Source organism: Marmota flaviventris, chromosome 10, assembly GCF_047511675.1.
Source record: "Marmota flaviventris isolate mMarFla1 chromosome 10, mMarFla1.hap1, whole genome shotgun sequence".
NCBI lineage: Eukaryota > Metazoa > Chordata > Mammalia > Rodentia > Sciuridae > Marmota > Marmota flaviventris.
Window position 1 is genome coordinate 124,428,967 of NC_092507.1, and position 15,021 is coordinate 124,443,987.

Sequence of the window (15,021 nt, forward strand, 5' to 3'; positions counted from 1 at the left end):
GGGAAGAAATTCGGGGCTGGCGGTCCGTTCTGGGAGGTGTTTTGTTTCTGTTTTTTTTTTTTTTTTTTGGTCCAGGGACGAACCCAGGGCCGTTTAGCCACTGAGCCCCATCCCCAGCCCTTTTTATGACTCACTTAGAGACAGGGTTTCACCGAGTTGTTCAGGGCCCCGCTAAGTTGCTGAAGCTGGGTCCCAACTTGTGATCCTCCAGCCTCAGCCTCCGGCCTGGGGCAGCTAAACTTTTTCTGCGGGGTGGGATGTAATTCCCGGGTCCCGCACCTGCTAGGCCAGCGCGCTACCGCCGAGCTACCTCCCCAGCCCTGATCTGAACCTCGTCTCTTTTCTTTTTAAGGCTTCTATCATGGATGGGGTGCTTCTCAGAACAGGGTACAGGCCTACAACTTTTAAGATAAAAAACTTTTAAATTCTTCCATTTCCTACTTTGCAATGAAAGCTGCCCTTCAGCAAGGAATTAGGCCCGGTCTCAAGATTAAACGGAAGCCATTGACGCCTCCTAGTTTGTCCCTGCCAACGCAGCTGGTCTCGGCTCGTGACCTGCCAAGATGGCTACCAATTGCTTCCGGCATCTTTTTGAACTAGGCCCGCCCTTCGTGCGTATTTTTACCGCGCCGAGGGCGGGACTTAAAGATGGGCTGTGATTGGTCAGCTTGGCGACCTTTCCCCTCTGCGACAGCCTGCCGAGGTGCCTAGTTCCCGGCGGTCCGGACGAGCGCTAGTACAGAGGCAAGATGGCTGACGTGCTGGATCTTCATGAGGCCGGAGGCGAGGATTTCGCCATGGATGAGGATGGGGACGGTGAGGACAGTGGAGGCGGCTACGGGAAGCGGGGAAGGTGCGAGAGAAGAGTGTAACAGGAAAAAGGTCCTGGGGCGGACGGATGGGAGCGGGGAGTGCGGACTTGGTGAGAGACTCCTCCCCCTTCGGAAGGAACGGGGCGGGCCGGGCCGGGCCGGGAGGGGACAGCCTGGCGGCGGCTTAGGCTCTCGGCCTGGTGGGATACAGTTGTCATAAATGACTCTCTGTTACCCATCCTTTCTCCTCTGGGGCTTCAGAGAGTATCCACAAACTTAAAGAAAAAGCGAAGAAAAGGAAGGGCCGCGGCTTTGGTTCAGGTGAGTGTGGGGACTTGAGGTCGAGAGGCTTGTCGGCGGGAGCGGAGTTGGAGCCCCCGGACTCCGGGGAGAGCCTCCGGTGATCTGGTTGTGTTCTCTATAGAAGAGGGGTCCCGAGCGCGGATGCGAGAGGATTATGACAGTGTGGAGCAGGACGGCGACGAGCCGGGACCACAACGCTGTGAGTAAGGTGGAGCCTGCGGAGAGCGTGTCAGTGGGCAGTTGAAACCCGAGCTCCCCGACATGAGACTCACTCCAGAGTCTGCACTTACTGCTTTCCCCTGTCCCAGGCGCGCATACAGCCACCTTTTCTTCCCCAACAGCTGTTGAAGGCTGGATTCTCTTTGTCACTGGAGTCCATGAGGAAGCCACTGAAGAAGACATTCATGACAAATTTGCAGAATATGGCGAAATAAAAAACATCCACCTTAACCTGGATAGGCGCACAGGATACCTGAAGGTATCTTAAGCGACCCTTTATTGCCTTCCTTTCCCCTTAGCCTTGGTGGTTCTGTTTGCTGCGATTCAAATAAAATGACATAGGAAATTGATTTTGTTGGACAAAGAAAAGAGACGGAGACAAACAAAACAGACACCTGTGTACAGTAGGGACATACGATGTACATTCATTGTGTAAAGCTTTTAGATTCTTCTGTTTAAGTATGAATTTATATTTGAGGATGAGGATACTTGATGCTTGGTAAAACAGGAAGGTTTTAACGTCTTACTTTTCACTTACTCAGGGTTATACTCTAGTTGAATATGAAACATACAAAGAGGCCCAGGCTGCTATGGAAGGACTCAATGGCCAGGATTTGATGGGACAGCAGATCAGCGTAGATTGGTGTTTTGTTCGAGGTCCACCCAAAGGCAAGAGAAGGTAAAATGGAGAGGGCAAACACTGTTGGTGAAGGGAACATGAATAAAACTGAACAAGGACATTTTATTATATCCTATGATGAATTCCCTGCCTTCCTCTTTTTTCCTAGAGGTGGCCGAAGGCGCAGCAGGAGTCCAGACCGGAGACGTCGTTGACAGTTCCTCTCTTGTCCAGGTGGTCTCTCCAAGATTCCATTTGGCTATGCAAGCCGTCAACAAATAGGGCTGAAGTGGAACTCACTCTGTTTATATTTAAACTGTTATCCTGTTTACTGTTTCTTTTGAGTCATGAATAAATGTCCCTTTTTAGTTTTTGGTTTTCTACATTTAAAATTACTTTCATGTTCTAGTAGTGAAGCTCTGATGAACTATTTACAGTAAGGCAATATGGGTCATTGTGGAGATACTTCTATTAAGGATTGAATTGTGAGTTTCTGCTTTAGACATAGTCTCAAGTCTCAGGTCAAAACACAGATCTTCTCAGCACTTCTTTTGTTGGAAGCTAAAAAAGCAGGGGCAGCAGAGAGATGTTCTTAGGGTATTGGAGAGTAATGACTATTCTTTATACTCCGTTGTAAGAAAATGGATGTTATAGGAATGTCTCTTTTGTTTCTCCTCTTCTTGATGTCAAATTTGTTTGCATTTTCAGCTGTCTGAGGGTTTTACTCTCATGTTGGGGCATTCTCCCAGACCCTCCTTCCTGGGAGGAGTCTTTACTGAGTGTTTGGTGCCCTCTCCGGCAGCCGAGGGTGAAGGCTCCATAGAGGAGAGGATCCAAAGGAGCATTGAGAAGGCCAAAGAGGAAAAGGATATGGCTGAGGCTGGGAGGGACTTCGGTTAGCATGGTGGGGGAGAACCAGTACCATAGACCCAGTAGGTAATAAGGTGTCCAGCAGAGGATGAAGGTCAGTAAAACAAGGAGGGCCAGTCGCAGGGCCCGAAGACGAACACGGGGGCGAGTGTCTAAGGAGCGGCGTAGGGTAAATTCATCAGCAGGGGCTGGGAATTTAGAAAATATACTGAAATTCAGAACTACTCAGCTTCTGAACTGAGTGTAGGGTGAATTGATGGAAGGGCAGTCAGTGAAATGGAACCCTCACAACCAAGGAAGAGAATGATGTAAAACCTCTTTCCCTCCCCAACCTGGCACTATCTGATCACCTTCTAGACATGACAGACATGCTTGAGAAAAGGTTTTTGTTTGTGATATGGGGATTGAATCTAGAGCTTCCTGCATACTAGGAAAGTACTTTAATCACAGAAATACATACCCAGACCTTCTTGTAAATTATATTTTAAGACAGGGTCTCACTAAATTGGCCAAGCTGGCCTCAAACTTGTCTTAGTAGCTGGGATTACAGGCATTTGCCACCATGATGGTGAGAGATTAGATTGTTTTGGTGAGAGGTTTTGGTTTGAGATGCTGTTAGGTGAAGCTACCAGGTCTACAGGTCGACTTGAGGATGTTAAATAATAAAGAACACTGATGACCTTTTTCTCTAATTTCTGCCTAGTTTACTCAACTGAATTAAAGGCAGTTTAGAATTGAAGGCATTCAATAAAGTTTATCTCCAGTGTCAGGTGCTAGAGATATGGTTAGCATCTTACTTTGGTTTAGTGGCTGATATATAGCTGTTAGGTAGATAAATAAATGAAGCTGGAGGCAACAGTTCTGGGAATAGGACTAAGGCCTGGGAATTGGTCTCACCCTGGCTCCCCTTTCTGGTTCGCGGACTGGACACACTGAGGACAATGCGGCTATAACAGATGGCCATGGCAGTTAGTGGCAGCAGAAAGAGGCAGCAGAAGGTGAAGAGGTTATAGGTGGTCTCTTGCCATTGAGCCTTGAAGCTGCCTTTGGTGACACACTGAGTGAAGGGGACTGGGCCAGCTCGGCGGACAGTATGGAACAGGAACAGCTGGAATGAAGTTGAGACTATTAGAACTGGTTCCCACACCATCCAACCTACTCACCTGTGTCACAATAGCTCCTCCCAATTAACCGTTATTAATTCCAGGTGGAATAGTACAGCACTGGGTAGTAGTTCATCCATCATACCACTTTAAAACGGTGAGAAATGTATCTTGAAAATGCCTATCTTTCCCTTAAGCTTGAATAGGGTGCTTAGCATGCAACTTGTTAAAATCCTGGAACTTAAGAGTATCCTGCCTTTTCAAATACTAGCTTAACACTGCACTTTTTTATGAAAGAATGGTAACACCACCATTTTACCCTCATGGCTTTCTGCTACATTTGTGGTAAATTTTTTTTTTTTCTTTTTTGGTATCAGGGGTACTTAACCACTGAGCAACATGCCCAGCCCTTTTTTGTTTTTTATTCTGCAAAGGCCTCACTAAGTTGCTGAGGCTGTTTTTGAACTTGTGATCCTCCTGCCTTGGCAGTTTAATATTTTCCAAATCCTATTGACTGCCCCTCCTCCCTTTGGTAAGTTGCTGGGGTTTGGGTTGAATCATTGAACTGAATATTTTTCAGTTTACAGTTGCAGGGTTAGAATACCTTTGTTCTAGTAATGTAAATTGAGTCATTGTTTGATAAGAGGTAAGCCCAGTAGGTGTCAGATTCCTAGATACTCAGCCTTTTTTTAGGAAAGTGAGTTCAGCAAACATGAGGAACTTTGAGAATTATGAGAAGGACTATAAAAATAGTCAAAGCCCTTGAAATTTACAAGTTTGGTCCATAGCCTTGCTTCTCTCCTTTTTTATATTTTATATGTTAACTTACCACCTACAATAGAAATATTCCTTTCAACTACTTAAAACTTGGAACTTTGAGCCTGAAAAAAAAAGGAAGTTCTAGCTATCCCTAATACTCCCTCTCTACTCTTACATCACACTATAATTTTTTAGGGAAACTAATATTTTAAATATAAGATATGGACAGTACAGAATTTATTCAAAAGACTAATAATCTTTTATATATATATATATATATATATATATATATATATGTCACTACAAATTTGCCATTGAAACAAAGATTGCAATTATCAGATTGCCAAACTTCAAAAAAGAATTAAATTCATTTACTATTACATCATCTTGTGCCAGCATGGATTTTCAAGGGATTCAGCCAAAGGCATAAGGTAGGTAGTGGTAGAGCCTAGACTTGGGAGGGGAAAAAAAGCAAAGTAAAAGAGTCAAACAATACAATAATAACAGTCATCCCCCACATCTAAACTTTTATTTAAACACACCCAATTTCTATTGCCCTGTGGCAACAGGCCTCTTAATTCTCTGTGTGGTGCCAGGGAGTGAACCTATTATGTTTAGCATGTAAAGCAGGCAATCTACCACTGAGCTATATTCCTAGCCTGCAGGCTTCTTCTTATTGTTTGGGGTGGTAAAGATCCTGTTTGAAACATCATTGGAAGATTGTGTGTACACGCGCCCCTGCGTGTGTGTCCCTTAGTACTGTAGTCAGACTTTTGATAGTTAAATTTCTAATATTTGAGAATTTAAACATCAAACCTTAAATCCGACTATAATGCATTATTCCACAGAGTGAAGTCATAGACCCTTTTCGGTCTCCTGACATAGTCCTAATTCTACAGTCTCTTGGTTAGTGGTTTTTGTTTTGAAGGAATTGCTCAACATTTAGCTTTTTTCTAGATTTCTACAGAATTGAGATTGGATTAACCAGTACTCAAATTTGGATGCTCCCCTGTTTACAGTTTTAACACCCATTCTATAGTAAAGCCAGAGTAAAAAATTACAAAACTGATTATGTCATTCTTCTTTTACCTTAGTGTTTCCACTGCTCTCAGAATAAAATATGAATTTAGTACTTCCCTGAGTAGCAACCTCTTGGGATCCTCCACCCCCCATCTTCAGCATTTTTCCTTTTTTAAACCTGTTTAATACCTTTCTATTTTTCAAGAATTAAATTTTTCAGACTGCAAAAGTTGGTCAGACACTCGTCATTGTTCTTTAACTCTTTACCTTTAGCATAACACTTTTGACTGTACACTCTAGTGTAATAGCCCAATTTGTCTCCTGCATGAGTCTATATCTATCTATCTATCTTTTTGGTCCTGAGGATTGAACCCCGGGGCTTTACCACTGAGCTACATCCCCAGTGCTTTTATTTCTTTTAATTTGAGCCAGGGTCTTGCTAAATTGCTGAGGCTGGCCTTGATATTCTGATTCTCCTGCCTCTACCTCCTGAGTCACTGGGATTACAAGCATGTTCCATCACATTGGGTTATAAGTTTTCTGAAGACAGAACTTTTGTTGCTATATCCTTAGCATTTGAGTATCAAGAGATGACATGTATTTTTTTGAATCTGTGAATGAATATCTCCAAGTTTTACCCAAAGCCCCTGACTTCCCTCCTCTTAGTAGATTCCCATGTTTCCTCCCTGCCCTAGAGTTTTTCTGCACCAATCTCCTGAAGGAGGTGGAAGCCATGCTCAGTAAAGCAAACCTAAAGGAAGAGGCCCCTATAATGGGGTAGTGCTTTTCAAAAGTAGGCTTTTACCAGATGTAAATTAACATGCAAACGATCTTAACTTGCCCAAGAGATAAGAGGCTCCCCCAAGGAAGATTAATGGCTAATGTGGCCAATGGCACTCTTTTTTGACACCCAAGGCTCATACAATGTAATCAAATTCTCGTCCGGCCCAGCCCATATTCCCAAGTCACTCACCTGGGGCAAGGCAAGCAGGAAACTAAGTCCCCAGGCTATTCCCAGAAGTTTCTTTGCACCTGAGCGGGGTCCAAGCGGGTTGAGTACTGCTGCCTGGCGGTCAAGTCCTATGACTACAGGCAGGAAAGCTGCAGCATACATGGCCATTAGTTTCAGGAACATAAGTGTCCGACATGCGATGTCCCCAGCCAGCCACTGAACGGTAATATTCCAGGTAGCATCTAGGGGCATAACCACAAAAGTGACCAGCAAGTCGGCAGCTGCCAAATGGGCGAAGAGTCGCCGGACGGGGGAGGGTCGGCGCTGGCTGGATTGCCGCCGTGTCACAGACCACAGCACGGCCAAGTTACCGCCAGCTGAAGAAACAAAGAGCACAACGGTGACCCCCACTCGGACCTTGGCTGCAGCTGAGAAAGTGGGTAGCTCTGAGTCTTCCAGCTCCACTCCTGATCCCGCCCATATCTCCTCCCCCACTGCTGACCCGCGAGGGGTGCCATTGCCAGCAGACATGGTGGCCTGGAAGGGAAGGCTGGGGAGGAGGAAGTGGGGTCTGCAGCAGTGAGCTCTGGTCGCTGGCTGATTCTTCGCTCGCCTTTTCAGGACCTGAAGAGGGCTACTGCGGATGTCGTCCACTAAAGGCTCTGTCCCTTGAGACGCTCTGTCTGTTCTGGAGGACACCAAGAACCTGGTGCTAATCACGCCCTTTCCCACTTGGACAGTTCGATCAGTCAGGACCTCGTACTGCCAAGACCTCTGTAGCGCCTAGACTACTGGACTCGGCCGGCGCGTCGCGTGCACGCGGCAGTGTGCGCGCGTGGGGCGGTCCGCGGAGTCCGCCCGCCGCGACTTCCATCCCGCGGCCAGGGCGCGCACGCTGCGGCGCCTTTCCCGTCCCGCCTGCGGGCCTCCAGGCCCCGGCCTTGGTCCTGAATACTTAGATCTCGAAGTGCTGCTGGAGGCGTGTTTAAGGGATAGAGACCATCCCATAAGGGGTCCGCTGACCGAGAAGCACCACCACACGGAAGTGTAGGCCACGAGATCAACGCTGGCGCCCTGAAATTCCGTTCCAGGGCCGGCTCCATTCGCTGTCTCGCTGATGCTGTGTGTCCCTCGCGAGGCACCGTTGGATCGCCTAGGAGGCGTGACTGGGTGCTGGGATGAGGGCGGGAGAGGACGGTGGAGGCGGGGCTGCCGCTGTCATGGACGCCTGGGTCCGCTTCAGTGCTCAGAGCCAGGCCCGGGATCGGCTGTGTAGGTGCGGCCAAAATAGGAATAGGGAAGGGTGGGCAGAAGAACATTATCGTGAGGCGGGGGTCCCTGCAGGTACGGGGGTCCAAGAGGGTCAACTCCGGCTACGGGGGCCCGGACGGACAGTGAGGCACAGACTTGAGCTGGTTGTGAGGAGATGAGTCTTCTCCTACTCACAGGAAAGATGGGAAAACTGAGGCATGAGTGGGCCAGCGGGGCGGCCCCCGGGGGGTTGCTTCCACCTGTGATCAACAGTTTGCCCACTAGGCCGTGGTGGGACGCGGAGCGTTCACCCGCGGTGGACAGCGACCGGGCTTTTGCCCAGAGCCGAGGAGACGCCCGTCTCCCGGTGCCCCACCGTGCTGTCTAGAGGGCCTCGGCCCCGCTCCCTCGCGCTCTCCGCCGAGACCCTGACCCGTCTTATCCACCTAGGAGACTGGCTGTCCGGTTTCCGCCCCTCTGCGTCGAGTGTGCACGCCGGGCGGACGCGCTCGCCGGGACCCTGCTCCTCCGGCGCCTCCGGGCCGTCAGGGCCCGAGACCTCACGCTCTAGATTACCCTTCCCAACCCTTGTAGGCTCCTCTGGCCGCTAAGCCTGTCCCTCCCCTGCCTGGAGAGACGCGGTGAGACGTGGGCGTGTAGAGGAGGACCGCGCAGTGCTGCCTCGGTGTTTGCAGAAGCTGGGCGGGGAGGGGAGGGAGGGTCCCCCTCACTTCGCCTCTCCTCCAGGGCCGCCCAGTATGCTTGCTCGCTCCTCGGCCACGCACTGCAGAGACACGGGGCCAGCCCCGAGCTGCAGAAACAGATCCGACAACTGGAGGGCCATCTGAGCCTCGGAAGGAAGCGTAAGTGAGCCCGCCTCCGCCCTCACCTGCTCTCCCACTGACCCGCTCCTGTTTTTTACCACTTCTCCCTCGTTTGACTTTGCACTTATTCTCTGAATGTGACCCACTGAGATGAGAGCAGGCATAAGGAAGTAAGGGAGGGCTGAAGAGAATAGAGCAAACCTGAGAAAACTAGGACTAAAATTTGAAGTAAAGAATAATGAACTACTCTGCTCTTTTTAGAAATCGTTGTTACTATCACTTGTTCAACTTTCACCTCTCTTTGTTGTGTGTTTTGTTTCTGACTCTACTTCCAAATCCTTGTGTTCCCTTGTTATCTCCACAAGTTCTGCGCTTGGGCAACTCAGCAGACGCCCTTGAATCAGCCAAAAGAGCTGTGCACCTGTCAGACGTTGTCCTGAGATTCTGCATCACTGTTAGTCACCTCAATCGCGCCTTGTACTTTGCCTGTGACAACGTCCTATGGGCTGGAAAGTCTGGACTAGCTCCCCATGTGGATCAGGAAAAGTGGGCCCAGCGTTCATTCAGGTCTGTTACCCTTTTTTCTTGAAATACCTTTGGTAGCCTCCATACTACATAGCTTGCCTTTTAAGAGAAAAAAAATCTCTCAGGATCTTCCCAGAGCACAGTTGTCCCTCCATATCCATGGGTTCCACAAATTCAACCAACCACAGATTGAAAATGCATCTGTATTGAACAGTCTTTTTGTCATTATTTCTTAAATAATATAGTATAGCATCTCTTTACATAGCATATACATTGTAGTAAGTATTAGAGAATGATCTAGAGTTGATTTAAAGTATGTGAGAGGATATGTATAGGTTATATGCAAATACTATGCCAGTTTAATGGAGGAACAGGGGAAAGGAAGGGAGGTGGGAATGGGAAAGACAGTAGAATGAACCAGACATAACTTTCCTATGTTTGTATATGAATACATGACCATTGTAACTCCATATCACATATAACTACAATACTTGAAAGTTATACTCCATGTATGTATGATGTGTCAAAGTACATCATTTTTTTAAGAGAGAAAGAGAGAGAATTTTTAATATTTATTTTTTTAGTTTTCGACAGACACAACATCTTTGTATGTGGTGCTGAGGATCGAACCCAGGCCGCACGCATGCCAGGCGTGCTACTGCTTGAGCTACATCCCCAGCCCCAAAGTACATCATTTATAACTAAAAATTAACAAAACAAAACAAAAATAATATGCCAGCTTATAAAAGGGACTTGAGCATTTGTGGAGTTTGGTAGGATTTAGGTATCCAAGGAGTGTCCTGAACCAATTCCCCAAAGGGAAACTATATACCAAAGATAGTTATATGTGTCTTAATCACTTGGTTTCAAATCTTCATTTAGATCCTAAACTGTCAGAGAAAAATAAATGTGGGCACATGGAAGACACATGCTCTTCCATGATGTAGTACCAATTCCCATGAAGTTTCCCATCTAATGGGAGAGCCATTTTAAAACAACCACTCACCTATATTTATGGAAAAGTACAGGGTGTTATGAGAGAATGTATCAAGGGGAGCTGATTTAGATTCAAGGATCAGGGAAGAATTCTTTGAGAAAGTAATATTTTAGTTCAAACTTGAAGTCTGAATAGTAGTTAGACAAAAGAAACAACAGAAAAGTTCTTTCCAAACAGAAAATTGCATATGTAGTAAATAATAAAAAGCTAGATGATGAATAGTATTGAGTAAAGGGCATAAATTCAAGTTGAGAGATAAGAGCCAGTCTTATTCAGAGCCTTTGAGGTAAGATGTTGTTGTTGTTGTTGTTATTGTTTAAATTTTATCCTACATACATATTGAAGGATTCAAAAAAGGGATTTGACATGACTTGAATTGTATTTAAAGAACATTTTGTTGTTGTTACCAGGGATTTAACCCACTGAGCCACATCCCCAACCCTTTTTTATTTTTTATTTTGAGACAAGTCTCTCTGAGTTGCTTAGGGCCTTACTAAGTTGCTGAAGCTGGCTTTGAACTTGCAATTCTCCTGCTTCAGTCTCCCAAGCCATCAGGATTACAGGCATGCACCATCATGCCTGGCCAAGAACACCTATCTTGCTGTGATGTGGAAAATGGATTATAGTAAAGCAAAAGGGGAGGAGATGATCAATTGTGGGCAAGAAATGATATTGGCATGGACTAAGTGGGTGATGTGAAATATGATTTGAGAATAAAATTGGTTAAGTGCTCCTGGGTTCAATCCCTGGTACCAAAAAAAAAAAAAAAAAAATTCTTCCTGTTACAGTTGATTCCCCATCTACAGATTCAGCGAACCACAGATCAAAAAATATTAGGGGAAAAAATTGCATCTGTTTTGAACATGTATGCACTTTTTTCCTTGCCATTCTTCCTCAATATAGTATAATAATTATTTATATAGAATTTGCATTGTGTAGGTATTATAATGAATCTAGAGATGATTTAAAGTGTACAAGAGATTGTGCATAGGTTATACGCAAATACTATGCATACATTTTACGTAAGAAACTTAAACTTGTGCAGATTTTGGTATCTGTAGGGATAAGGGTTCAAGAACAAATTCCCTTCAGATTCTGAGGGATAACTGTACATATCATCTCTATTTGTCTTTTGTAGGGGGACTTTTTCTTTTCTTATTCATCATATCAGCATCTTTCCATCTCTGTTTCCGCCTTGCTTTTAATCTTTCTCAGTGAGTCACAACTCCAAAATGGTTTATGATGGTGAGAGTGGAGACATTACTGGAGTGATATTGAAAGGCAACTCCCTAGAAGAGTGTATATGCTATATTTATTCATTTTATTCAACAAATATTTATTAAGCTCATATTATATTGCATGCACTGGTCTAGAAACAGGGATAAAGTGGTTAAAGACAAACAAGGTCCTCCTTCCTATGGAATGTACAGTGGAATAAGGGAGACAGATCAGACAATAAGAAGAATATCAGATAATGGCAAGTGTTATGAAGAAAATTGAAATAGAATCATGTGGTAGATAGTAAATGGCTCACTGCTTTAGACTGAAGGTCAAGGAAACCCTCTCTGAAGATATAACATTTACGCTCAGACCCGAAGAGCAAAAATGAGTCAGCCATGTGAAGTTTTTCAAGAGAGAAGATTCCAGGTACAGGAAGTAGATAATACAAAGGCACTAAGACGGCAACAATCTGGATGGGATCGAAATATAGAAGGAAACCAACATAGTTGGAACATAGTGATTGAGGAAAGAATGGTTCAAGAGAGGCAGAGGCCAGATATGTTGAGTCTGGAAGCCTGTTTAAGGTATCTAAATTTTATTGTAAATGTGATAGGAAGGAAATTGTGGAACGTTTTAAGAACAGGAGTAGTGATGTGATTTATATTTATGCTAACTACTTTATGAAATGAAATTGTTGTAGGGCAAATGGCTATAGAGAGACTAGTCAAAAGATTAAAGCAGTGTTATTAAATTCAGGATATATTTTGGAGGTAGGATGATTTGTTGAGTACAGACCAATGTTGTCAGAGTGGGTTAACAATCAAAAACAAATTTTGTACTTAAGGAATTTATGATCTTAACACATTTGGCAATTACTTAAAACCTTTAGGCCTCTTTTTAAACATTTTTTTAAAAAAGAACTGGATTTAGCTGATCTATAATATGTATGTGTGTCTCCAGTAACTAAAGTTTGTTCTTTGAAAACAAGTTTGTTGCTTGCTTGCTTGCTTGCTTTATTTATTTATACATACATACCAGGGATTGAACCCAGTGGTGCTTAACCACTGAGCCATATTCCCAACCTTTTTAAAAAATATTTATTTTTTAGGTATAGATGGATACAACACAATGCCTTTATTTTTATATGGTGCTGAGGATTGAACCTGGGTCCCACCCGCGCTAGGGGGACACTCTACCGCTGAGCCACAATCCCAGCCCCCTTCTCAACCCTTTTTTATATTTAGAAATAAGGTCTTGCTGAGTGGCTTAGAGCCTCACTGAATTGCTGAGGCTGGTTTTAAACTCATTATCCTCCTGCCTCAGCCTCCTGAGCCACTGGGATTACAGGCATGTGTCACTGCACCCAGCCTAAGTTTGCATTATTATGGGACAAAAGTTGAATATAGTATAGGCTAAGGGGTTGCCTTAAAAGTGTAATTTCAGGTTGACCTTTAAAGATTTCATGATAATGAATTTTAAGACTGAATCTTAAGGTGCACACAAACACTTACTGGTTATAGAAAGGTAGGAGGACTTTTTCTTTTCTTATTCTTATTGGGATATACTTGACAAATGTAAGTTGTATACATTTAAGGTGTACAGCGTGATGTTTGGTATTGTACATTGTGAAATGATCACCACAATAGTCTAGTTAACATATTCTTCATTACCTCATAGTGACCTTTTTTTTTTTTCCAATAGTGAAAACACTTAAGATCTACTTTCTTAGCTGGGCATGGTGGTACATACTTGTAATCCCAACAAAAACTCAGGAGGCTGAGGCAGGAACATCACAAGTTTGAGGCCAGCCTTGGCAAAGAAAGACCCTGTCTCAAAATAAAAAATTAAAATGGCTGGGGATGTAGCTCAGTGGTAAAACTCCTCTGGGTTCAATTCCCAGTATCAAAAAGGAAAAGTAAACCTTCTTAACAAATTTTAAATATATAAAACAATATTGTTAACTATAGTTCCCATGCTATATGTTAGAGCTCCAGAACTTACTCAGCTTGCATAACGGAAACTCTATACTCTTTGACAAACATCTTCCCATTTCCTCTACCCCTAAACCTCTAGCAACTGTCATTCTATTCTGTGCTTCTATGAATTAGACTGTTTAGTTTCCACATGTATGTGAGATCATGTGGTATTTATCTTTCTGTGTCTAGCTATTTCAATCAGCATAATATCCTGAAGGGAGGACATTTCTAATAGTAGATGATAACATTCACTTCTGATATTCTAATGTATAATCCCTTTGCTCTACATGAGAAGGAAATGTTTGTGTGTTGGACATGTTAAGTAGGTCTGCATGCCCTTCTGACCTTCTGCCCTGTGTATCTCAGGTACTATCTGTTTTCTCTCATCATGAATTTGAGCCGTGATGCTTATGAGATTCGCTTATTGATGGAACAAGAGTCTTCAGCTGGTAGCCGGCGAATGAAGGGTTCTGGAGGAGGAGGAGTCCCAGGAGGAATTGAACCTGGGGGACCTGGGGGCCCAGGGACTCCAGGAGGAGGCCTGCCCCAACTGGCTCTGAAGCTTCGGCTCCGGGTCCTGCTCCTGGCTCGGGTCCTTCGTGGGCATCCCCCTCTTCTGCTGGATGTGGTCAGAAATGCCTGCGATCTCTTCATTCCACTGGACAAACTAGGCCTCTGGCGTTGTGGCCCTGGGGTTGTGGGGCTTTGTGGTCTTGTGTCCTCCATCCTGTCTATTCTCACCCTAATCTGCCCCTGGCTACGACTCAAGCCCTGATGTTCTGGTATAGGATAAGGAGGGGAACTAAACTAGTGAGGTGGAATTTTAGATTGCATCCCCCCCACCACCTGTACCATCCTCATTCCAATTCTACTCCTTAATTGAAATTAAAATCCAGAGATTTGGGGGTGAAGGAAGGAACTTTGGGGAAGATGAGGTGAGGACAGATGACTTGCCAATAGAATGATTCTAATACACAGCTATGCCTGAGGTTTTATTCTTTTATTTTTTTCATTGTCTGTGTCTCTTTTGATGTAATTTATCAATCTTAAGTCAATTTAAGAGTCTATCTCTGTGTATCTTTTTTACCTTCTCAGACCTCTGTCCAGAAATTTAAAATGGGATTGCTTTTTGGTAGGGGAAGTTTAAGATTTGGTTTGAAAGGTTCTAACTGCCTTTTTATTCTCAGAGAGGTAGCTCATAGCAGGTTTTCTCCTTTAAACTCAAAGTCATAATTTTTATGTTCCAGTGTTTTCTCCTATCTCTGTACCACAGGTTGATAATTTTTCTTCCTCCCTCGTATCTACCTCACCAACCTCCATTATGATTCTCTGTATCCACACCTTCAGATTTCTGCTTGCACTTGATTTCAGAGTTATGTTCCCCAGCTGCGTCTTACCCCATCTTTGCCTATCCAAATGGATGCTGTGTCTAGCATCTTGTTGTAAATACTGTACAGTGATCTTTGTAAATAGCCATTGCCCATGCCCACAGTGAAGAGCAAGCCTTCAAGGTCAGCAAATTAAAGATCAGTTTGCTCATTGACATTTGGTCTGCTCCTTCATGTTCTGG

General features: G+C 44.5%; 2 protein-coding genes and 1 non-coding gene across 6 annotated transcripts; 2 read left to right on the top strand and 1 right to left on the bottom strand.

The window, feature by feature from the left end:
* Positions 1 to 699: 699 nt before the first annotated feature.
* Rbm8a (RNA binding motif protein 8A) lies at positions 700 to 2,324 on the top strand. 2 transcript variants are annotated; one of them, XM_027956150.2, is made up of 6 exons: positions 700 to 816; positions 1,074 to 1,133; positions 1,240 to 1,314; positions 1,457 to 1,593; positions 1,877 to 2,013; positions 2,123 to 2,324. In XM_027956150.2, exons 1-6 carry the CDS (start codon positions 750 to 752, stop codon positions 2,166 to 2,168), a joined length of 522 nt encoding a protein of 173 aa, XP_027811951.1. In that variant the 5' UTR covers positions 700 to 749; the 3' UTR covers positions 2,169 to 2,324. The 2 variants fall into 2 exon arrangements, with proteins under 2 accessions (XP_027811951.1, XP_027811950.1); XM_027956149.2 differs by having other exon boundaries at positions 701 to 816; positions 1,237 to 1,314.
* Positions 2,325 to 3,286: 962 nt separating this feature from the next.
* Positions 3,287 to 7,175, bottom strand: LOC114108526 (uncharacterized). The gene is made up of 2 exons (XR_011708984.1): positions 6,679 to 7,175; positions 3,287 to 3,931 (listed from the first exon to the last, which is right to left on the bottom strand). It is a non-coding gene; the product is annotated as an uncharacterized protein (transcript).
* Positions 7,176 to 7,774: 599 nt separating this feature from the next.
* Pex11b (peroxisomal biogenesis factor 11 beta) lies at positions 7,775 to 14,994 on the top strand. Of its 3 annotated transcripts, none has more exons than XM_027956144.3 (4): positions 7,775 to 7,929; positions 8,656 to 8,771; positions 9,098 to 9,299; positions 13,818 to 14,994. In XM_027956144.3, the coding sequence occupies exons 1-4, from the start codon at positions 7,775 to 7,777 to the stop codon at positions 14,224 to 14,226; spliced, it is 882 nt and encodes a 293-aa protein (XP_027811945.1). In that variant the 3' UTR covers positions 14,227 to 14,994. The 3 variants fall into 3 exon arrangements, with proteins under 3 accessions (XP_027811945.1, XP_027811947.1, XP_071474593.1); XM_027956146.3 differs by having other exon boundaries at positions 7,836 to 7,933; XM_071618492.1 differs by lacking the exon at positions 7,775 to 7,929 and adding an exon at positions 8,001 to 8,124.
* Positions 14,995 to 15,021: the final 27 nt, after the last annotated feature.